We start from the raw sequence: 24,742 nt of genomic DNA on the forward strand, positions 1-24,742 counted from the left end.
TGAGTAATTTAAAAGATCAAATTGGCTTTATTGAGCGATTCATGATTGGGCAGCATCCCATCTAGCAAACAGAAAGGAGCTTCATTGAGCTCCAGAAAAGGAAAGGTTTTTAAAAGCAGAGAGGGAGCAGATAAAAGGAAATTGTTAGCAAAGAATACATTGTTTTAGGTAAGGTCGCCCTCCTAAGGGGAACAGGTGCTGATCAGGAAATTTCAGATTGGCTGATTAAAGGTCACGTTTCTGAGGGAGGTTGAAACTGTAATTAGGTATTAAGTCTTGGTTGGCTGTTGCGGGGCCTAATACAAGTGACTCCATTTTGGGCCAGAGTCTCTGTTCTCACCATTATATGTTTATTCTGCCTTTTTCTTTTTATGAATGAATTAGTTCTCTTTCCATATGTTTAAGAGTCTTTTCTGTGTGTTATTTGTTTATATCTTTTTGGTTGTTTTCCTGTTGGGATGTTGTTCTCTTCCCTTACTGTTTACAGAGCTTTACGCATATTAGTGAAACAAACATTGTTTAATGGGCAAAAAACTGAGAAGTCCTAAAGATAGATAAAAATATAGCATTAGTTAGTAAAGAAAAAGTAACTTGGGCTAGTGAAAAGGGTAGTGGATAGAAAATTTTTGTTTTTTACCATTAAAGTTACTATCCTCAGCAAGTCACTCCTGATTCCCAAGCCTCATCTTCTTCATCTGCAGAATCCAGTAGTTAAATTGGTAAAGACACTTCAATAATAGGATGACCTTTCATTCAGGGCCTAGTTCAAGGAGAACTAGCACAAGTTACTAATACAAATCCTGAGTAAATATTTTTACTGATCTATTATTGCTGAACGCCTCTCATTTAAAAAAATATGGCCTAAATCTGTTCTCTGGTTCTGGTTTTACCTCTTATTTTACTCTAAGCAACCCCCCCCCCATTTTGCTGGCAAGGGTGGAATCCTCAGAAATCTGGAGCTGTTTGCAATGAAAAGAAAAGCAGGTCTACATCCCAGACTTGTGTTTGTACCAGTCTCTGTATCCACTTGTCTCTGATTTATGGGTTTTTGCATGGTTATGCTATAATTTCATCTATGGAAAGTGAGGGAAGAAGTGAGAATGTATGAATTTAAATATAATGAAAAAGAATTTCTGGTATGGTCCTCGCTAGGCAGCTTGTATTAAAATAACCCTTCCATCAAAAGTAACTATAAAGTCTGGACAAAATACTTAAAACAACCATTTGAAGGAACTGGAGAGCAAGCAACACAGGCAGAACTTCAGGGGCTACAATTCCAAGAAGGGAGGGGCAAGGAGATGAGTTCCACATACACCTTGGGTGTTTTTACCTGAGGACATTTGACAGTTAATTCATTGGGTCAGGAGAGTGTAGGGATATGGAAGCATGTGGGAAAGAATGGGGAAACACAGAATAAAGTCTCAGCAGAAAACAGCAGTTTCACTGAACGGAGGAAATCAAGAATTTGGTGTTTGTGGCTGCCAAAGCAGCTGCAATTTGAGAACCAAATCTTGAAGGGAGGAGAACCACAGAGAAGTGAGACTCAAAATATGAAATAAAAATAAAATAAACTAAAGTAAAAATAAGAAAATTGAGGCATGGTAAGAAACAGGAAAAATGATGAAGAACCAAGAGAAGAAATAAACAAAAAGCACATGCTCACAGGTGATTGGGGTTTTAGTCAATACTAGGATGAACAATGTCTGAATAAAACCAGTTTCATTTTAACTTGAAAATAAGTTAATACAATTTTTGCAAATGTTTGTAAGTAAGTGAAATACAATTTTGGGCTCTAATTGCCCAAGAGCCTCTTTTCTTTTTTTTTTTTGGTGAGGAATATTAGCCCTTAGCTAACATCCATTGCCAATCCTCCTATTTTTGCTGAGGAAAATTGGCCCTGGGCTAACATTCATGCCCATCTTCCTCTACTTTATATGTGAGACACCTGCCACAGCATGGCTTGATAAGTGGTGCATAGGTCCGTGCCTGGGATCTGAACCTGTGAACCTGGGCCGCTGCAGTGGAGTGCGTGAACTTAACCACTACGCCAATGGGCTGGCCCCTACAAGAGCCTTTTTGATGAACACTCTTTATATTCCCAGAAATTTCTGCAGGGTCTTTTTCATATCTTTGTTCCTAAGACTATGTACCCTAGGGTTAAAGAGTGGGGTCACGACAGAATAAAACAGAGCCACAATCTTCTGTGTTGTGGCTTCCTGCTCAGTTATTGAGCACCCATACATGACCAGTACAGAGCCATAGAGCAGTGAAACCACTGCCAGATGAGAACTACAGGTGGAGAAAACCTTTCTTCTCCCAGCTGCTGAAGGGACTTGGAATACAGTTCTTAGGACCAGAGCACAGGACGCCATGACGCAGAGAAAGAGAATGATGATGGGAACAGCACTTAAAGTGGAGAAGACAAGCTCTACCCCAGGAGCTTTTTTGCAAGGGAGTAATGGAAGAGGACCCGGCTCACATAGGAAGTGGTCAATAATCCTGGATCCACAGAAGGACATCTGGGAGACGATGATGATGGGAATCAAGAACTAGAGGAAACTGAATACCCAGCAGCTGACCACAAGATTGGTGCAGAGACATCCAGTCATAAGAGTGGGGTAATGGAGAGGCTGGCAGATGGCAAGGTATCGATCAAATGCCATAATAGCCAAGAAAAAGCATTCTGTAGCACCCAAGGAGAAGAAAAAGTAGAACTGGAGAAAACATCCAGAGAAGGAGATGACCTTGGCATCAGAGAGGAAGGTGGCTAGCATGTTGGGGACAGTGGAGGTGACATAGCAGATCTCCAGGAAGGAGAAGTTGGTGAGCAGGATGTACATGGGGTTGTGGAGTCTCTGATCCCAGAGCACAGCACAGATGATGGAACCATTGCTCATGAGGGTCAGGAGGTAGACAATAGAGAAGAGAACAAAGAGGAGGATCTGTCCCTCCCTGGGGCAAGGGAAGCCCAGGAGGATGAAGCCAGTGATAGTGCTTGAGTTGTTGGGGGTGTTGGAGATTTTCATGGGTCTGTGAGCTGTGAAAGGACCTGCAAATTTCAAATGACTGTGTATAGACAGATGGGGACCCATATTTATATTAAACCATGTTGGGAAAGAAAATAAAGACATATATTTATAGCTACTTTTTTTCATTAAAACTGAAATATTGACCTGGGCTGCTTCTTTATTCTTATTCATATTTTCACTGTGGACTCAAGACAACTTTTGGTCTGAATTGATAAGCTCTTGAAGGAGAGTGTTGTAGAGGTTTTTGAAAATTATGTTAGACTTGGCAGTTAATAGAATGTCTATCTATTTATCTTCTATGTACGGATCTATCCATTCTCACAAAAATGAATTTCTTCCATAAACAGAGACTTCTCCAAAAAAGATATACAGATGGCCAATAGGCATATGAAAATATGTTCAACATCACTAATCATCTGGTAAATGCTAATCACAACAACACTAAGATATCACCTCACACCCGTTAGAATGGCTATAATCACCAAGACAAAAACCAACAAATGTTGGAGAGGATGTGGAGAAATGGGAACACTCATACACAGCTGGTAGGAATGTAAACTGGAGCAGCCTCTATGGAAAACAGTATGGAGAATCCTCAAAAAATTAAAAATAGAAATACCCTATGATTCAGCTATCCCACACTAGGAATCTATTCAATGAACCTGAAATCAACAGTCCAAAGAGGCTTATGCACCCCTATGTTCATTGCAGCATTATTCACTATAGCCAAGAAGTGGAAGCAACACAAGTGTCCCTCGACTGATGATCGGATCAAGAAGATGTGGTATATATATACAATGGAATACTACTCAGCCATAAAAAAAGACAAAATTGTCCTATTTGCAACAACATGGATGGACCATGAGGGTATTATGTTAAGTGAAATAAGCCAGAAAGAGAAAGACAAACACTGTATGATCTCACTTATATGTGGAAGATAAACCAACACATGGACAGAGAAAACTGAATAGTGGTTACCAGGGGCAAGGGGAGTGGGGGATGGGCACAAGGGGTGAAGGGAGACATGTATATGGTGATTGGCAAACAATAGTGTAACGGCCAAAATTTCACAATGTTATAAACTATTAAGACATCAACCAAAAAAAATGGAATTTCTTACATTTTTCTGAAGATGGTGACATCATTGCAGTTACAGCAGTAGTTGAGTCAAATTATTTAGCTATATAACAAAAGCTCATAGAACTTTTTGAATTCCATCTTTTACATGACTTTTGAAAGTGGCCTTATTTCAAACTACATGATTAATTTGTCAATTTAATAATATTATATACCAATTTCATGTGTAAAACAGTCAAGTGAACTAGAGGAAATTAGCCTTAGTTTCTGTTGTGTTAAAACAACAATCCTAGCCATCCACAGTAGACCAAGGTGAAAGAATTATTAGTAGGCCATGTTGCAATGGCTCTGTGCTTACCTAGAAAAGAGATATGAATTTCCCCAGTCTACAGTCATAGATATAATTACATTCCCATAATATAAACTATGGGTATTATTGGTAACATAGAGTTCTAAACAGCAGTGGATTTGTAGGGCATGGAAAGCTAAAACTTTGCTCCATCCCCCAGTAAGTACTTGGGAGCATCTCTAAGCAGAGTGACTTTTAAGGATTGAATATCTGCATGATGCCTTTCTTTTGTTCTAAATGAGTTAGGCTACCTTTGTTTAAGAAATGGGCACTCAAGCCTCTGGGTCAATTAGAACCCTCTCTAAATAAATGTAAAATGAGGAACATAAAGAACGTCTGTGTTCTCTACCCCCTGCTTCCGTGTTAAATCCATATTTTGCTTTATGAAATTTGGCATGGGGACCCAGGGAGTCTAAGAATTTCTTACTAGGAATATTCAAGTTCTGAGAAACCTATAGGACCAAGAGCAAAAGGTAGCAGCAGCAAGCTGACACCCTTCTCAAGTATAGGTCCTCTGGATGCTTAGAGTGTTGTGTCGGAGGAGGAATACAATTTTAGTGGCTGGGGGAGGAGACTGGAAGAGTAATTATAACACAATAGATGTTCTTTTAAAACCCTTTCTGGGTCCTTTTAAACTCGGGATTCCCTGATTCCCATGGCATGAGGGATACTTGGAGCCAATAAAATCTCCACAGATCTGCCAGACTCCATTTTAATGTATACATTAACTTGAATCTATTTAGTGGACTCCACTGTTGGTGGGGAGAATGTAGGCTAGGTTCTGGTGCCTGCACTATGAACTTCCATTTCCTGTAAGTCTTTTTCTTTTCTGCTTTTAAAGTCATTTGTCTAGGGGCCCAATAAATTTCTGAGACCACATATTTATCTTTCATAAAGGGGAGTTGAAAGCAGACAGCAGAAGAGTCTGACATTTTTTTAAAGTCCCTCTGTAGCAGCTTCACTCATGATCAGGGACATTAGGCATTTAGCCTTTTTTGCACCATATCCTGGCCTTTGCAGTGTGTTTTCAAAGTTATGTTGGAGTCACATGAGCCCACTGATTGCTAATGTATAAAAGCAGGGATACAAAGAAGAATTCTGCTATGCGTAAAGGTCCTCGATGGATTCTACAAAAGATTAAGTCTATATATCTAGTACCAATTCAGGAAGGAAACTTTATCATGATAGATTAAAAACAATTGTTATTAATAATGATTAGGTATTTTTGACCGGAGTTGTTTTGCCAGATGGGTGCTATTTGTTATAATGGTTTCTTTAAGAATATTATTCAGTCTGTTTGGAAAAGTGAATTATGAAAGTTTGTGAAACAAAAACATCAACAACAATTTAACTCTTAAAAAAGCCTATAAATATCTCATCTATACATATTTTTCAGATTTCCTCCCACCAGTTTTTGGGAGAAAGTATGAAACAGTGTTGCTTTACCTGATTCTGCTGTCTCCTTTGCATTGCTCATAATAGCTGGAAAAGATTAGATTGTGAGCAAGTGTTCTATTTTTCTTTTTGCTAATTGTGAAACGTAACTGGTACAGCTCCTCAGATTAGTGTTCACCAATGAGCTCTGGTCAATACCTGAAAATAATTTGTTTTCTTTTCCTCATAAAGCAAACAAACAAACAAACAAGAACTTTGAGTAGACTCTGATGAGTACTCAACAGTTTGGATTCAGTTCCCTCTTCTGCTCTGCAACTTATGCTCCACAGCGGCCAGTTTTATTTTCAGATATCAAAGTTATTTTTAAAGTAGAAGTTTACCTTTTCGTAGAATTCTGATAGTTTTACATGTTCTTGCAGGAGTGATTTGTCTTTTAGAAATTTACTTGAGCGTGTTGAGTTTGTCACATTACTGTCATATAAAAGCCTATTTGGCCTCAAAAATGGTCAGAATACTTATATTTACAAAGAGATTAAAATGCTTTCATTTTTAGTGCCTCAAGATCGCTTTTAGAATCAGCTCTTATTTTACTGTTTTTTTCTTTTTTTAATCTTTTACCTTTAATCTTTTGAAATAATTCCAACTTAGAAAATCATTGAAAAATCAGTACAAAGAATTCCCACGTACTCTCCAGAGAGGATAAATAACTAGTCCAAGTGACACACCTGCTGTCTGGCTTTAGAGTCCAAGATCCTAATCATTCATCTTGCTATGTTGCCTCTATTTAAGGTTTTATGTAATTTTAAGGAAAGTCAACATGTATGAACATAAACACAAAAACAAATGCATTATATAGCACTGATATATACCACTCAGTTTCTTTGCTTTATGAAATAATTCTCCACAGTATGTATTTAAACTCTCCAACTGAACTACAATTTATAAAACTTCTGTTTACCAACAAATCACTTGTCCAAAGCATAAGTACTTGAATAATAGCCCTTCCTGAAATCAGAAAATTCTCTTCATGCCTCCTTTCAAGATATGTTTCTTTAACTGGCATCTATTTATATGTATTTACTCCAAAGGCTCTTTTATTTTTTATTTTTTTTGCAAATCTGGGCCTCTATTTGCCCTGCTTATATTTATTTGTGAACTCTAAATCTTTTTTTATTTTTATTTTTTTTATTTTTATTTTTTTTTATTGGTTTATAACATTGTAAAAGTTTCTGGTGTACATCATTGTACTTCTATTTCTGCATAGATTACATCATGTTCACCACCAAAATACTAATTACAACCCATCACCATACACATGTACCGAATTATCCCTTTCACCCTCCTCCCTCCCCCCTTCCCCTCTGGTAACCACCAATCCAATCTCTGTCCCTATGTGTTTGTTTATTGTTGTTATTATCTACTACTTAATGAAGGAAATCATACGGTATTTGACCTTCTCCCTCTGACTTATTTCACTTTGCATTATACCCTCAATGTCCATCCATGTTGTCACACAAATGCCTGGATTTCATCGTTTCTTATGGCTGAGTAGTATTCCATTGTGTATATATACCACATCTTCTTTATCCATTCGTCCCTTGATGGGCACTTAGGTTGCTTCCAAGTCTTGGCTATTGTGAATAACGCTGCAATGAACACATGGGTGCATGTACCTTTGCAAATTGGTGTTTTCAAGTTCTTTGGATAAATACCCAACAGTGGAATAGCTGGATCATATGGTAGTTCTATCCTTGCTTTTTTGAGGAATCTCCATACTGTTTTCCATAGTGGCTGCACCAGTTGTCTATTTTGTCTGATAGGAGTACTGCTACCCCAGCTTTCTTTTCATTGCCATTTGCGTGGAGTATCTTTTTCCATCCCTTCACTTTCAGTTTGTGAGTGTCTTTAGGTCTGAAGTGTGTCTCTTGTATGCAGCATATATATGGGTCTTGTTTTTTTATCCAGTCAGCCACCCTATGCCTTTTAATTGGAGCTTTTAGTCCATTGACATTTAAAGTAGCTATTGATAAGTATGTACTTACTGCCATTTTTTAACTTTTTTTTTTTTGTCAGTGTTGTAGTAGTCCTTCTCTGTTCCTTACTTCTTCTATACACAATTGATGGTCACTTCAGTTTGACCTCTGTCTGAAAGCTGTACTCTTTAACTCCCCTCCTCCCTCCTTTTATGTTTTTGATATCATATCTAACCTCTTTTTTGTGCATTTGTATCCATTATGTTCTAATCATGGAAATAGATAATTTTTCCTATTTGTGGTCTTCTCTTTTCCCCTTAAATCAGTCCCTTTAACATTTCTTGTAGCACTGGTTTCTTGGTGACAAACTCCTTTAATTTTTGCTTATCTGGGAAAATTTTGGTCTCTCCTTCCATTTTGAATGATAACCTTGCTGGGTAGAGTATTCTTGGCTGTAAGTTTTTTTCTTTTAGCACTTTAAATATATCGTGCCATTCTCTTCTAGCCTGTAAGGTTTCTGCTGAGAAGTCAGCTGATAGCTTTATGGGGTTTCCTTTGTATGTAACTTGACACTCTCTTGCGGCTTTAAGGATTGTCTCTTTATCTTTAATTCTGGACATTTTGATTATGATATGTCTTGGTGTGGGCCTCTTTGGGTTTATCTTGTTTGGGGCTCTCTGTGCTCCCTGTACCTGGATGTCTGTTTCCTTCCTTAGGTTAGGGAAGTTTTCATCTATTATTTCTTGAAATAGATTCTCTGCCCCTTGTCTCGCTCTTCTCCTTCCGGGACACCTATAACACGGATGTTAGTGCGCTTGATGTTGTCCCAGAGGTCCCTTAGACTGTCCTCACTCTTTTTAATTCTTTTCTCTTTTACCTGTTCACCTTGGGTAATTTCTTCTAGTCTTTCTTCCAGCTCACAGATCCGTTCTTCTGTATCCTCTACTCTGCTTTTGAGTCCCTCTAATGAATTTTTCATTTCCAGTATTGTATTCTTCATTTCTGATTGGTCCTTTTTATATCTTCCATTTCTTTGTTGACATTCTCACTGAGTTCATCTATTCTTCTCCCCAGATCAGTGAGCATCCTTAACACTCTTAGTTTGAACTCTCTGTCGGGTAGGTTGCTCATTTCTGTTTCACTTAGTTCCTTTTCTGGGGTTTTGTCCTGTTCCCTTCCTTGGAATGTATTCTTTTGCCTCCTCATTTTGCCTCTTTCCCTGTGCTTGTGTCTACGTATTAGGTAGGTCAGCTACGTCTCCTGCTCTTGGATAGGTGACTTTATGTAAGTGATGCCTTAGGAGGTTTCCAGTGTGCTTCCCTCAGTTCTCAATTTTCCAGGGGTGACCCCTATGTGGGCTACATGTGTCCTTCTATTGTGGCCTGTTAGCTCTCCCTATAGGCGCCCAGGGAGGTTGAGTTATGCTCCTGGCCAGCTGTTGTAATGCTCAGCTGTTTGTAGTTGTTGTGGGCCCTTCAGTCTCTTTATCAGGTGTGGGGAGCCCCAGCACAGTTGGCTGTAAGTTCTGATACCACATTTGTGTTGCAGTATTTCTTTAAAGTGAGTAGGCCCCCAGCGTGGCAGGTTGTTAGGCTCAGGGCCTTACAATTGCTGTAAGCCTCTAGCCTATTAGGTCTCTTGTCAGCTCTCTGAGAATTGCAGCTGGGTGGGGCTGGCCTCAGGCACAGGAGCACCCAATTGTTTCAGGCTTTGGGAGGTGGGGCAAACCTCCTATGTGGGTCTTTGAGAAGCACAAGTCTTCTGCAGCTGACAAGCCCTGTTGCCCACAGGTCCACACACACAGTCAACACAGTCCTGCCCCGTGTGAGTGCCCCGACCCCCAAGCGGACCCAGTCTCTCCACGGCGGGAGCCCCACACACTCTGCCACCACCCCACACTCTCCACCCGCTCCTTGTGCACACCCTGCCCCGCTCAAGTCGGCTCAGTTCCCAGGCTGCAGAGAATCCAGTCAGCAATCTATGCAGGCCCACACGTTGCCTGAGGGCTTGTTGTTGGGTGGGGCCAGTCTCTAGGGTGGGCTGCCTGCCCTGGCTGAGCTGGATTAAATCGGTGCTCTAGCGGGTGGAGCAGACCCTGGGCTAGCAGGCCTCAGGGAGAACTCCAATGGCATCTGTGTCAGCACGCTCACACCAGGCCACAACAATGGCCGCCGCCAATGTCCCAGTCCCTGGAGAGGTCTCACCCCTCACCGAGATGCACTCACGGCCTATTAGGTGAGTCTCTTGTCACCAAAGCACTGTGCACCTTTCTTTCTGGTGATTTTAGGATGCTTTCTGGAACGGGTGAGTTTGTGCGCGGGCTGTTTAAGAGCCAGTTTTAGTTTCTTTGTGAACTGGGTTTTCTGGGGGTACTCCCCAATGTTTTAGTAGCAGGCAAAGTCAGATATTATGCCGCTGGTCTCAATTGTGCTGGGTCCACAAAATGCCGACAGCGGGGGCGCTCCCCGGCTCAGGGCCCCGCTCCTCCAGGGACGGTGCGTACCTGTGAGCTGCTCCCGGCGGCCGTGAAGCTGGCGGCTTGTGAAGGTGGCGTTTTTCCTCTCTGGAAGGGAGTCTCTGCCTCTTCTACCCCAGTTAGGATTGTCCGTTGTTGCAGGAGTTCCTCTTATCCAGTTTTCAGTTCTGTCTCAGGGGTAATTTTTCCACGAGTAGTTGTAAATTGGCTGTGTCCACGGGAGGAGGTGAGTTCAGAGTCTGCCTACGCCGCCATCTTGACTCCCTCCAAAGGCTCTTTTAAAGAATGGGAACTTTAAAAGAAGTCTAGTTGAAGATTTTTTTCCCCAAAGTGTTTTCATGAGAAGTAAAATTGAAAATACTTTATTCATGGTTTTAGCATTCTTTAACACTAAGTGGATCTCGCAACTACTGCTGTTCATTTAACAGAAAATGGAAGAAGTTCAAGTTCTGTGGGTTTCCTCCTAAGATATAAGGAGCACATATATATCCAAGAAATTTTGAAACAAGAAAAGAGAAAATAGGCATTAAAAGTTTGGATTCATTAGTGAAACAATTTGTGGAATTTTCATAGATTAAACGACTATAAAATCTTAGAAAAATTAAGATATGTAAGAGATGATTATTAAAAACAATCTTCAAAGTTTAAATATAACTTTTCAATAGTAGAATTAGGAAATGCATTTTAGAGTTTAAATTTCAAGTGCTTTTATTTCATGCATATTACCTTCTCATCCTAATATTCTTATAGGAAAAACCTCACAATGTAATAAACACACTGGCAGTACTTCTCGCATGAAGCATCATATGTCCTCAAATCTAAAACATAATCAGCTGTAAGACATAGCACTATTTTATACACACCTGAAAGAAAAATCTTTCTACGAATGAAATTATGACACATCGTCAATTATAAGATGCACCTAACTTTCAGAGATATTAAAAGGTGAAAAATGTGCTTTTTAGTCTCAATGAAATAAGTTATTCCGGAGAGTTTCCAATAAGTCTGCAGGACCCTGTATAGTGCTCCTTTATCTGTGATATCTGATGACACAAATCATCACAACTGTATCTTGCATTTCTTCTCCTCTTATATTTAACAAGCATAATTACATGCAAATCTAGGCATTTATTCCAAAGGGATGTTTGATTTAAGTTTCTGGTAACTCTACCACTGATAACAAGTGGCAATGTTTAATCATTTAAATCTTAATTAAAAAACTATAAGCTGCAGAATATTAAAATGGCAGTGTGGGTAGCTGAACAAAGCCATTTTAATGTGGCAAAAGGGAAAGCTAAGTAAAATGGAAGTTAAGAACACAAATACTGTTGTTCTGTAATTGCACTGTTCCTAGTATAAGGAGAGACCCCTGATATAACTGAGGTGAGGATTCAGATCTCATGTGTCTCCTTCTATGGTTCAGAGGAAGCATAGTCCTCTTGTGATGTCATCATATATACCCCATATACTCAAAGGGAATTGCTTTGTACTTAGTTCATTCCAAAATCATCTTTCATGTCGTCTTGACATGAGTACAGCCATGTTTGGCTGGTCCATGAACCTACAGCCACCAACACACAAAGAAATATAAAGCGGCTTTCTGTGTGGTGAGAACTGGCCCTTCTCCCATGGAGATAGTTGCAATTTGTAAGATTACAAGACTCTTTGGGCATCATAGCCTGGGTAGGACTGGTCATCTGTGCCGGGCTGGGACGATAGTCAGGGGTCTCAATGCACATACACCACTGATAACCATTTGTGCATGAGAACACCAAATGCTTACTCTGCAAATGCTTACTCTGGAAATTACCCATACTATATAAGCTGCTGAGGACTGGGGCTTGATGAGAGTCTCGCCTGTGGTGGCGGGGCACCTTGCCCAGGACCTCTGTCGATCGGAACTTCCATCTAGCCGTGTCAATTGAAGGACTCTCCCCAGTGTAAGAGCATGGATGTTGTAAGTACCCGATCTGATGTTTCTCTCTCGGTCAATCTGATGTTTCTCTTTTCAGTTGATCTGATGTTATTTCCCTTTGGTAGGTCTGATGTTTCTCCTTTTTGGCCGATCTGATGTTGTTTCCTCTTTTTATTGACCTATTCGGATCTGTTTGCTGACTTTTGCTTTTACCCTTTCCTATATAATAAAGTGTGCATTCAGTCCTTTGGTTTGGGTTGGAAAGTTTCTTTATGTCTCTGATCGAATCCACTGAACCTCTCAAAACACATATCAACCTTCTAGACTTAATAGAAGCAATATGGAAAAATATATCCTGTATGATTTCTTTCACAGCCATAAGGCTGCGACATTGAGACATTATCCATCTGCAACCAGGACTATTCACTGTGGAAGATGGAGCATGCGTGAAGATTTTCCAGGTAGAGGAAAATGGATTCATCTGATACATCACTGATTCTTTCTCTTAATTGGTTATCAGCAACAGGTTTCTTATATGTAGAGAAGTTTCAGAAGATAATATACCTTCTGAAGACACAGCTTGTTGACACTATCCACTAGGGAGCAGAATGCTGCTACCACTTCTGTTAGAAAGAGAACCACAAAGATTGTTCTGCTATTCACATTTTCTACTACTACTCAGTGGCAGAGATGTCTCAGATAAAAACCATTTTCTTGTAGAGAATGTGCAGGAGACACTACCTCATTCTGCAGCCCAGCTGATCTCTGGTGAGACTTCAAGTCAGATTGTTACAGACTCTCTTCCTAGAATGTCTATTTCATTGGTGAGTTCAACACTATCAACAACTACAGAATGATTTACCACCTATTTTTCATATTCTCTGTTGGTGTTAGGTTCCCCTTTATCATTTTCTGGTTTTAAATCCCATTATTGTTGATTCAACTAAATCTACCCTTCCTTTTTTCCTCCATCCTTTTTGATTCCTCTGTGCCTCCCTGACTCCCTCTCTCCTCTTCCTTCCTTCTTCTACCTCTTTCTCTCTTCCCTCTCTCTATTTTCTCTCTCCTTCTTTTATTTCTTTCCTTCTTCCTCCTTCCTCTCCAGGCTACCTTTTTAGTCTTCTTAGAGGAGTTTATTATACTTCTGGAAACATTCACATATTGAAACTTGCTGGACATTTTCATCATTAATCATTTTAGACTGAGTTTACACCAAAATTTTATTATAAACGTCATCAGAACTTCTTATTGGCAAAATCACATTTTTTATTGAATTTTTCTCTGAGCCACTGAAATTTGCCCTAAAAGTGTCTTTTTAAAAGACTACTTTTTAAAGGTATGATTGACATGCAAAAGCTGTACATATTAAATATATACAACTTGATGAATTTGGAGATGTGTACACCTGTGAAAACATCACCACCATCAAGTTCATAGACATATTCATCACCTTGCAAATTTTCCACCCCTTTTATTATTATTATTATTATTTTGTGGTAAGAATATTTAACATAAGCTCTGCCATTTTAGAAAATTTTAAGTACACAATACAGTATTGTTAGCTGTAGGCACTGTACTGTGTAGAGGATCTCTAGAACTTATTTATCTTGCATACTGAAACTTTGTACCCATTTACCATCACCTCCCCGTGTCCACCTCCCCCAGCCCCTGGCAACTACCATTCTACTCTCTGCTTCTATGAGTTTGGCGATTTTATATTTCACATATATATGTGAGATTATATAGTATTTGTTTTTCTGTGTCTGGCTTATTTCACTTAGCATGTCTTCAAGGTTCATCCATGTTGTTGCAAATGGGAAGATTTCCTTCCTTTTAAAGGCTAAATGGAATATATATGTGTTTCTATCTATCTATATCTATATCTATATATCTATATCTATATCTATATATCTACATACATATACATATATACATGTATATAAATAGATACCACGTTTTCTTTATCCATTCATCTGTTGATGGACATTTAGGTTGTTTCCATTTCTTGGCTACTGTGAATAATGCTGCAGTGAACACAGGGGTGCAGATATCTCTTCAAGATCTTGATTTCATTTCATTTGGATAAATACTCAGAAGAGGGATTGCTGGATAATATGGTTGTTCTAGTTTTAATTCTTTGAGGAAACTCCATACTGTTTTCCATAATGTCTGTACCAATTTACATTTCCACCAACAGTACACCAAAAGGTTTTCTTTTCTCTACATCCTCATCAACACTTGTTATCTTTCATTTTTTTAATAATAGCCATCCTAACATGTGTCAAGTGATATCTCATTTTGGTTTTGATTTGCATTTCCCTGATGATTACTAATGTTGAGGATCTTTTCATATGCCTGTTGGCCATTTGTATGTCTTCTTTGGAGAACTGTCTATTTAGGTCCTTTGCCCATTTTTTACTAGTTGTTTTTTGCTTTTGAATTGTAGAAGCTCTTTATATATTTGAAGTATTAACCCCTTGTGAAATATATGGTTTGCGAATATTTTCTCCCATTCCATAGGTTGCCTTTTATTTTTTTATTGAATAAATTTAACATGTAACATTGTGTAAGTTTAAGGTGTACAGGGTGTTACTTTGATACATTTGTATATTGTAGTACAATTGCTGATATTTATCAAACTAGATAATTATAGCACAATATTATTGTTTATGTTCATTACACTGTGCACTAGAGTGCACTCTTGTGCACTCTATGGCTTATTTACTACTACATAATGCATTCTATGTCTTATTTACTACTTGTTACAAGTTTGTACCCTTTAACACTATGAATCTTACCCCCCCATCTCCTGGTAACCACCATTTTACTCTCTGTTTTTTACAGGTTTAATATTTTTAGATTCCATGTATAAGTGATATCATACAGTACTTGTCTTTCTCTGACTTATCTTGCTTAACATAATATGCTCAAGGTCCATTCATGTTGTCACAAATGGGAGGATTTCCTTTTTTCTCATGGCTGAATAACATTCCATTGTGTATATGTACCATATCTTTTTTGTCCATTCATCTATTGATGGGTATTTTGGTTGTTTCCACATTGGTTATTGTGAATAGTGCTGTGATAAAGATGAGAGTGAATATATCTTGTCAAAATCCTGTTTTCATTTCCTTTGGGTATATACCCTGAAGTGGAGTTGCTGGATGGTATGATAGATCTATTTTTAATTTTTTGAGGAAACTCCACACGGCTTTTCATAGAGGTTGAACCACTTTACATTCCCATCAACATTATATAAGGGTTCCCTTCTCTCCACATCTTTGCTAGCACCTGTTGTCTCTTGTCTTCCTGATAACGGCCATTCTAACAGGTGTGAGGTGATATCTCATTGTGGTTTTGATTTGCATTTCCCTGATGATTTGTGACATTTAGCACCTTTTCGTGTGCCTGTTGGCTGTTTTGATGTCCTCTTTGGAAAACTGTCTATTTAGTTCTTCTGCCCGTTTTTAAAATCAGACAGTTTTTTTGTTATTAAGTTGTATGTGTTCTTTATATATTTTGGATATTAGGCCCCTATCTAATATGGTTTGCAAAAATTTTCTACCATTCTGTAGGTTGTCTTGATTGCTTTTTCATTTTCTTTATTGTTTCCTTTGCTGTGCAGAAGGTTTTTAGTTTGACGTAGTCCCACTTGCTGATTTTTGCTTTTGTTGCTTGTATTTTTGGTGTCACATCCAAAAAAATCATTGCCTGGACCAAGGTCAAGAATCTCTTTCCCTATGGTTTCTTCTAGGGGTTTTACTGTTTCAGGTCTTATGTTCAAATCTTTAATACATTTTGAGTTGATTTTTGTGTATGGTGTAAGGTATGGTTCCAATTTCATTCTTTTGCATGTGGATGTTCAGTTTTACCAACATCGTTTATTGAAGAGACTATCCTTTCTCCGTTCTTGGTGCCCTTGTGAAAGATTAGTTGACCATATATGTGTGGGCTTATTGGATATCTTCCTTCAACTTTGTAAGCTTATTGTCATGATTTTGAAGCTTGCTACAAAGTTGGATCATGTTGTTCAATTGTTTAACTTCTCATCTCTGGCTGAGCTGGAGAGTAGCATATTGTACATTTATTTCCAGAGTAGTCACTTATTCAATCAAAACAGAAGATGTGTTCACATCCTTCTTGGCACACAGGTTCCTTCAGAATATTGCCACAATCCAAATAGTTCAAATTCTTATCCAGATTGTATTAATTGCCTATTGATGCTATAAAAAATATCACAAATTTAGAGGTTGAAAACAATGCAAATTTAATATCTTAGAATTCTGGAAGACAGAAGTTTGAAATAATTTCCGCCAGACTAAATTCAAGCAGTCAGCAGGATTGTGTTCCTTATGGAGGCACTAGGGGAGAATCCATTCCCTTGCCTTTTTAGCTTCTAGACGTCTCCTGTATTACTTGGTTTGTGGCCCTTTCTTCCATCTTCAAAGACAGCAGTGAGACATCTTCAAACCTCTCCCTAACTCCAACCCCTACATCTCTTTTAACTCTTTCTCTCCTGCCTCTCTTTTTCACTTATAAAGATCTTTATTATTAGATTGGCCACTCAGATAATCCTGTTTCTTGTCTCAAGATCCTTAGTTCAATCATATCTTCAAAGTCCTTTTTTGCCATGCAAGGTAACATATTCACAGGTTTAGAAATTAGGACATGGATGTCTTTGGGGCATCATTATTCTGCCTACCACATTGGTCTGGGCAGTGTAGACTCAGTTCTTGTAATCTGTGCAATCAATGATAGGCTCAGGCAAGGCTGGTTCCAGGAGAGGACTCTAGGTTGTCTGTAGTTATGCCTGTCTCCTGTATATCACTTTATCTCCTACCAACGATTAGAGGTAAGTTATTTAGTAAATTAGCTTAGGTTTCTAACACTCTTTCCTTAACTTTATTGAATTGTGAGTTAAAGACTGATCATAAACCCTTCTGGTGTAGCTTTCCCCCCATTTCCAGCCTAAGGCAAAAATATGGAATAATCTTCATAAAAATAATTGCTGTTTGTCTAGGACTTAACAGTAATTAGAACTACTTGTGGGGTTTAGAAAGGTTAGATTTAATTTTACCTTTAAATACAAGGGAACTCAGCTCAGGGGATTTTAGTTACTTTCTGCCATTGCATAACTAGTAAGGGGCAAAACTAGAATTCAAACCTAGGTCTCTGGGTGTTTGTGTCCATTTCTCTTTGAGCTCTGTTGATGAGTTGTTGGGGCAATGATTGCATTCTTGTATGTTCCCTGCACAATCCACAATGTATTGATCAATATTCAATCCAACACCATCTCCTTCTTTGGCTGCTTTGCTCACTTCTGCTTTATTTCCCTGGACACAACTGAGTGCTGCTGGCTCTCTTTCATGGCTAATGATTGGTACCTGAACATCTTCTGCACTATCCCACCATCATGGGTGGCTCTGGGCATTCTGGTGTCCTCATGATCACTCATTGTGTCCTCATATTCTTAATCCTCATTAAATTCTCTTTTCCCTAACATTATTGATCATTTTCTGTGTGATGTGGACCCACTGATGCTCTGTCCTGTATCCCCATACCCATCATAGAATACATATTCCATTCCCTGACTCCTACATCTGGGGGTTCAGTTAAAATGAAGACATTTATTACATCGTGACATTAATATATTCTGGAGCGATGTCAATCTCAAACGCTCTCATCTCCAACCCACTTGACAGTAATATGAATCTTACCCTCAGTCATGTCTTTTGTGGAATGAGAATTAATCAAAGCTAATGATTTGCCTTTGTATAGCTGAATAGCTCCATCTTTTCCTGTTTTGGTGAAGATGAAAATGGGAGAATAATCCTCTTCTGACTATCCAAATTGACCTGTCTTTATTTTTTATCAATCTCCAACTATTACTACAAAGAAAAAAAAATTCTGTATGTGTAATCGAATTTTAGTAAAAATATTATAAACAAAACTGAATTGCTAGCTTAGAGAAAAATATTTGCAATAGGGGCCTGCCTGGTGGTGCAGCAGTTAAGTGCACGCGCTCTGCTGCTGCGGCCCGGGGTTTGGATCCTGGGCGTGCACCGATGCACCCCTTGTCAAGCCATGCTGTGGCGGCGTCTCATATAAAGTGGAGGAAGATGGGCATGGATGTTAGCCCAGGGCCAATCTTCCTCAGCAAAAAGAAGAGGATTGGCAGAGGTTAGCTCAGGGCTGATCTTCTTCACACACACACAAAAAAGGTTAATATCTAAAACAAAGGTTTCTTAAGAAAAATATAAATAATTAAAAAATGGATAAGGATGTTAAAAGGCAAATCACAGTAGAGAAAATCCATTGGCCAATGACATAAGGAAAAAATTGCTCCACCTTATCACTAACAAAAGAAGCGGGCTATGTCTTCTGACCCACCAGACTGGCAAAATTTAAAGTCATTATAATAGTTTCTAGGGTTGAATGGGGCACGCATAGTGATGGTGGAAATGTGATTGTGTATGGCTTTGAGTGAAAGCAATCTAATAATATCTATTATGTGTATTGCTCTTTGATCCAAAGATACACTCCTGGAAATCTATCTCATAAAAATAAAGACATAAGTATTTTAGATTGTGTGTGTGTGTTCCATCATTATTTATAGGGACAAAAACAGGACATAAAGTTAATGCATATAAACAGAGAAATAGCTGAGTAAATTGTGCTAAATGGACTATTAAACGGCTAATAAAAAGAATGAGTTAAAATTTACAGTAGTTGACTTTGAAGGAATCTATTAACCTAATGTTAAGTGAAAAAAGCAAGTATGAAGAAGTTTATGTTATATACTTCCATATTTTAAGACAATTGCAACATCCAAATTTATGTGAGTATATGTGTATATGTGTGCATGGGTATGTAATATATGCATGAGAATGTAGGTATGTGAAAGTATGTGTGTGTGTGTATAAGTATGTAATTACTTGTGCATGGAGAATAAAGTGGAAGGATACACGTTAGGTTATTAATATTGCTTATTTAACTAGAGTGTGAGGTGGTTATGGACAGAAGTGAGGAAGGAGTGAAGAGAAGAAAAGAGAGCAAAAGAAAAAATGAAGGATGGCTTCCATAGAGACAGTGTGTTTCTTGTGACCATATATGTAAAACTATATGTATCAGTATGTGTAAATAAATCATATACATTAATATAAATTATATAATATATATAATGTACATATGCATATACACATGTGTGAGGAGATGGTTACCTAAAAATTATTGATAGTTATCTTAAGACAGTGGGATTTTGGGTGATTTATACTTTATTGTTTGAAAAATGTTCATGAATAACATGTATTGTGTAAGTAAAAAGAGAAATTAAGATATTTTCGTTATAAAAATAAACACTATGTTACAAATGCATATTGAATGGGAAAGACTGAGCTTTGCTTTGAGATATAATGCTGATTAGAGGGGCGGGGCAAAGACCTGAAGCACTTTCCAGCTTTTGTGGTTCCTACCCTCAGAGAAATCAGACGTTTGAAGTTCCATGTCTCTTGAAAAGAAGTTTTCACATTTTAGCCATAAAATAATCCATTTTTATTTGTACATGTTGTTGTTTAAAAAGGCATTTTGGATTTTAGTTTTTATCATATTTTATAGTCAGACTTCTTTGCCTGTAGTAGCAGTAAACTGTAAAATAGGAGACTGGCTTTCTTTTTATTTATTTTTTTTGTGAGGAAGATCAGACCTCAGCTAACATCTGTTGCCAATCCTCCTCTGTTTGCTGAGGAAGATTGGCCCTGGGCTAACATCCGTGCCCATCTTCCTCTAATTTATATGGGAGGACACCACAGCATGGATTGACAATTGGTGCGTCTGTGTGCGCCTGGGATCCAAAACCCCGGCTGCCGCAGCAGAGTGTGCGCACTTAACCACCATGCCACTGGGCTGGCTCCAAGATTGGCTTCCTTTAAACACTTCATGGACCCTTTTTAGGGACACTCCTGACCTTTATCTTGTAGTGACCCTGTAGACCATGAGCTGTAATTAGCCGTGTGGAAATACTTCATTTTCCTGCTCTCTCACTGCTTGCCTTTCCATTCTTCGCACATACTGTTCCCCAGCCGACTCCTATGGCAACTAATCTCTCTCTTGGTCACAGCACATCTCACTATTTAATTTTTTTCTCATCCTAGACTGTTAACTTCATGAAAAACTGAAATGTGACTTATTCACTTAATCTGATTCATTTCCTAGCCCTGTACCTGATATATTGAAGGTATTCATTAAAAGTTTTTTTTTTTTTTTTTTTTTTGTGAGGAGATCAGCCCTGAGCTAACATCCGCCAATCCTCCTCTTTTTTTTTTTTTTTTGCTGAGGAAGACGGCCCTGGGCTAACATCTGTGCCCATCTTCCTCCACTTTATATGGGACGCCGCCACAGCATGGCTTGCCAAGCAGTGCATCGGTGCACGCCCGGGATCCGAACCAGCGAACCCCGGGCCGCCGCAGCGGAGTGCGCGCACCTAACCGCTTGCGCCACCGGGCCGGCCCCTCATTAAATGTTTTTTAATGAATGAGTGAACAATAAAGAATATAAACACAATAGTTTTGAAAAGAGACTAGTTATAACTTTAACACAGTTTATTTTCTCCCACAAATCATCAGAAGACAAGTAGTTTCCCATGTTCTCCCTCTAGTACCAAGAAGTCTGAATGAAATGACCTCTGTGGGTTTGTAGATCCTGGCTCCTTCGTTGGCCATGGAAGATTCAAAGATTCATAGATTTCCCAATGAACCCATGAATTGTGGTGAACTGTTTCTTAGGTTCCAATTCTTAGAAAATTTACCAGTAGAGATGTCATCATCATCATGTATAGAATTTTGTATCAAGGATACCAAAGAGTACACAGTGAAAATAAGTCTTTTTTGTTCTCTTGTAGCCAAGACATCCTTCTTTCCCAAATGCAACCATTGTTAGGTTTCTTATCTATCCTTTGAAAGATATTCTATTCTTTTTTTAAATACACACACAAATTTATAATTTTATACATAAACGACAGCTTACATAATATAGATAATTTATTCACTTAACAATATAACTTGGAGGTGGTTCCATATCTGTGCATCCAAAACTCTCTCATTTAAAAAATGCTACATTGTATTCCATTGCATGGACACATTGTAATTTAACTAAACAGGTCTCAGTAAATGGGCATTTAGGTGGTTTCTAATAATTTGCCATTATGAACAATGCTGCAATGAATATTCTTGTATACACATATTTTCAGATATGTATGATTATGTGTGTGTAGGGTAAGTATCTAGGAGTGAGTGAAATTGCTGGGTTAATGAATGTACGCATTTAAAATTTTGTTAAATGGTTTGCAGTTTGTCCTAAGTAGTAATTGTACCAGTTTACACTTCTATCAGTAATGTATATATTTTTCCTCTCTTGAGATGAAAGAATATTTTATGGCTGCACATCTGAATGGCAAAAAAACAGTACTTTCTTAGAACTTATTATGTATTTCTCTCTTTATGAGTGAAACAGAGCAGTTCTTTAAAAAATAAAGATTTTTCTTTGCATTATAAAGTTATGACCAGAGCAAATCATTGAAAATTTTCATTCTCCAGCTTCTTCATCTGCAAAATGAGGGAGTTGGATAAAGTCTGTGAGTCCTTTCTCACCCTAACAATTCTAGGAAAAGTACAAACAGCCATGATGAATAGGTTCAATAAGAGGATGAACAATTCTCAGAGTGGTACTAGTTATTTAATTACATTTTTTTTTACCTGAAAAAATATGAAGATGGGCTAGTTGCCCAAAGATTTTTTTTTGACTAAGGTTCTAATTTTTATATTCCCAGAAATTTCTGCAGGGCATTTTTCATACCTTTGTTCCTCAAACTATAGATCACAGGATTAGTGAGTGGGGTTCCCACAGAATAAAACAGAGTCACAAGCTTCTGAATTCCAGCTTCATGCTCAGATGTTGTGCTCAGATACATGGCCATCACTGAACCATAGAACGGTGAAACCACAGCCAGATGGGACCCACAGGTGGAAAAAGCCTTTCTTCTCCCAGCTGCTGAAGGAACCCTCAACACAGCTCTCAGGACCAGAGTATAGGACCCCATGATGCAGAGAAAAGGCATAAATAAGAGCAGAGAAATTATGGTTGTCCAATAAAACTCCATTCCTGGGGCTCTGGTACAGGTGAGTGCTAATAGAGGACCTGGGTCACACAGGAAGTGGTCAATGATCCTGGATCCACAGAAGGACATCTGGGAAATGATGATGATGGGAATCAAGAACCAGAGGAAACCAAGTACCCAGCAGCTGACCACAAAATTGGTGCAGAGACGTCCAGTCATAAGAGTGGGGTAATGGAGAGGCTGGCAGATGGCAAGGTATCGATCAAATGCCATAATAGCCAAGAAAAAGCATTCTGTAGAACCGAAGGAGAAGAAAAAGTAGAATTGGAGAAAACACCCAGAGAAGGAGATGACCTTGGTGTCAGAGAAGGAGTTGGCCAACATGTTTGGTACAGTGGAGGTGACATAGCAGATCTCCAGGAAGGAGAGGTTGGCGAGCAGGATGTACATGGGGGTGTGGAGTCTCTGATCCCAGTGCACAGCACAGATGATGGAACCGTTGCCCATGAGGATCAGGAGGTAGACAATAGAGAAGAGCACAAAGAGGAGGATCTGTCCCTCCTTGGGGCAAGGGAAGCCCAGGAGGATGAAGCCAGTTATGGTGCTGGAGTTGTTGGGAGTGTTGGAGATTTTCATGGGTCTGTGAGCTGTGAAAGAACCCATAATTACTAAATTTCCCTGGAATCACAGAGGGACATCATTGTCTTTGCCCAAACAGGAAACGAGATTTGTTTGTTTATTCATTATGAATTCAATATTTATTGAGTGTTTACTATTTGCTAGGTATTTTTTCTAGGTACTGGGCATACAGCAGTGAACAAAATAGATGAAAATCCCTGCATCGTGTAGCTTACTCCAGGTAGGAGAATGCAGTGTAGACAGACAGTACAATGTATTATTCTCCTTTTCTCTCGTCTTAAACTAAATATACTGGGTTAGATCTCTTCTTGGCAATTACCTTTTAGAGAGTAGGCTGAGGTTATTGCTAAGTCAAACAGCAGTGTCATGGAGGTGACTGGGGATACACATGATCCTTGCATTTAGAAAGGTTTCTGTAATTTTTTTTTTTTAAATGAATGGATAAGCGCATTGCTAAATACTCATGAGCAGTCATCTAATGCAGCTGCTTGTAGTCAGGTGTCTTGTTGGATCATGTGATTCTGGAGCTGGAAAAATGTGGGACTTTTGATGTCAGTTAGAAATTATTTAACATTTGGCTATATTTCAACCTAACCTGTTGATTTAGTCTCTCTAATACCATTATCTACCAGTTTCAAGAATAAATCTATCAATGTTTGCTTTGGAAAACTACCTGAAAACATAGCACATAAGGCCATCTGGATAGGTATCCTGAAAGATAACATTAACATCAGTAATCTGACCTTCTTGAAATAGGCCTATTCTCTGGTATAAGGATGCAGTGGTATGCTAGAACGCTTTCTCTGGATCAAGTTTGTTTAGGACGTTACTTGATTCAATGTTAAGGGGCACTCACGTGTCCAATAAGAACTGCCATGATTCTAACCATCTCTGTCTTAGTGTCTATCACCACAGGACTTTGCTGGCCTCAGCTGGGGTGGGATGGTGAGGGGGAGAAGATGACTGCATTAGGATCGCCATCTTCTATATGCTTTTGCTCAGCTTTTAAATTCATCAGTCTAGGGGCTCAGATTAAGTTTCAAATGGTTATATATTTATTTCTTATGGAGGGGAGCTGAAAGCAAATTTTAATGAAAAATCTCATATTTGTAAGATGACTTTCTACTATATTCATTTGGGATAAAAATATTCAGGAATTTTGCCTTTGTTGAGGAAGGTTCTTTTTTTTTTTCCAGTTTGCCTTATCTCTTTGTAGAATATTTTGTTTTGTTTTGTTTTTTGAGGAATATTTGCCCTGAGTTAACATCTGTGCCAGTCTTCCTCTATTTTGTGTGTGGGTTGCCACCACAGCATGGCCGCTGAGATGAGTGGTGTGGGTCCGCGCCCAGGAACTGAACTCAGGCTGCTGAAGCAAAGTGTGCTGAACCTAACCACTAGGCAATGGGGCTGGCCCCTCTTTGTAGAATGTTTTAAAACTAATGTTCGGGTCATTTGGCACACTGGCAGAAGGTAGGATTTGATATAACTAGTGAACTCAGGTTGTTTAGTCTCAGAAGTTAAAATAAAACAAACATTTGATGAAGCCTGTGAATTTATAATATTAATTTAGAGAATTGATACCTGGCTATCAATTCAAGGAATCTATTGCTTAATAGTGGTTGTGTATTTTTGGTCTGGATTGTTTTGCTGATTTTCCTCAAATCCCAATTTATATACAGTCATGTATTTGATCATTTTATTCCTGACATATGGATAGTTGAGTAAATATTTGGGGACTTTCTTTTTTTGCCTTATATTTTAATATCACATCTCCCTTT

General features: G+C 38.6%; 1 protein-coding gene, 1 long non-coding RNA gene and 1 pseudogene across 2 annotated transcripts in view; 1 reads left to right on the plus strand and 2 right to left on the minus strand.

The window, feature by feature from the left end:
- Positions 1-2,090: 2,090 nt before the first annotated feature.
- On the minus strand, positions 2,091-3,121 carry LOC101387186 (olfactory receptor 11G2-like; annotated as a pseudogene).
- Positions 3,122-9,774: 6,653 nt separating this feature from the next.
- The window catches only part of LOC147917501 (uncharacterized), a 45,579-nt gene continuing 30,611 nt past the window's right edge, over positions 9,775-24,742 (plus strand). The window contains exon 1 of the long non-coding RNA XR_015550054.1: positions 9,775-10,058. This is a non-coding gene — a long non-coding RNA (uncharacterized LOC147917501). The remainder of the gene's footprint in view (positions 10,059-24,742) is intronic.
- On the minus strand, positions 22,026-22,988 carry LOC106800006 (olfactory receptor 11G2-like). Its single transcript, XM_014781009.1, has one exon. It carries the CDS (start codon positions 22,986-22,988, stop codon positions 22,026-22,028), a length of 963 nt encoding a protein of 320 aa, XP_014636495.1.

Source organism: Ceratotherium simum, chromosome 3, assembly GCF_057802395.1.
Source record: "Ceratotherium simum simum isolate JZ-2026a chromosome 3, ASM5780239v1, whole genome shotgun sequence".
Lineage (NCBI taxonomy): Eukaryota > Metazoa > Chordata > Mammalia > Perissodactyla > Rhinocerotidae > Ceratotherium > Ceratotherium simum.

What these genes read in the sequence shown, in the direction of transcription:
- LOC106800006 (XM_014781009.1), bottom strand. Translation starts at nt 22,988, where the DNA reads ATGGGTTCTTTCACAGCTCACAGACCCATGAAAATCTCCAACACTCCC.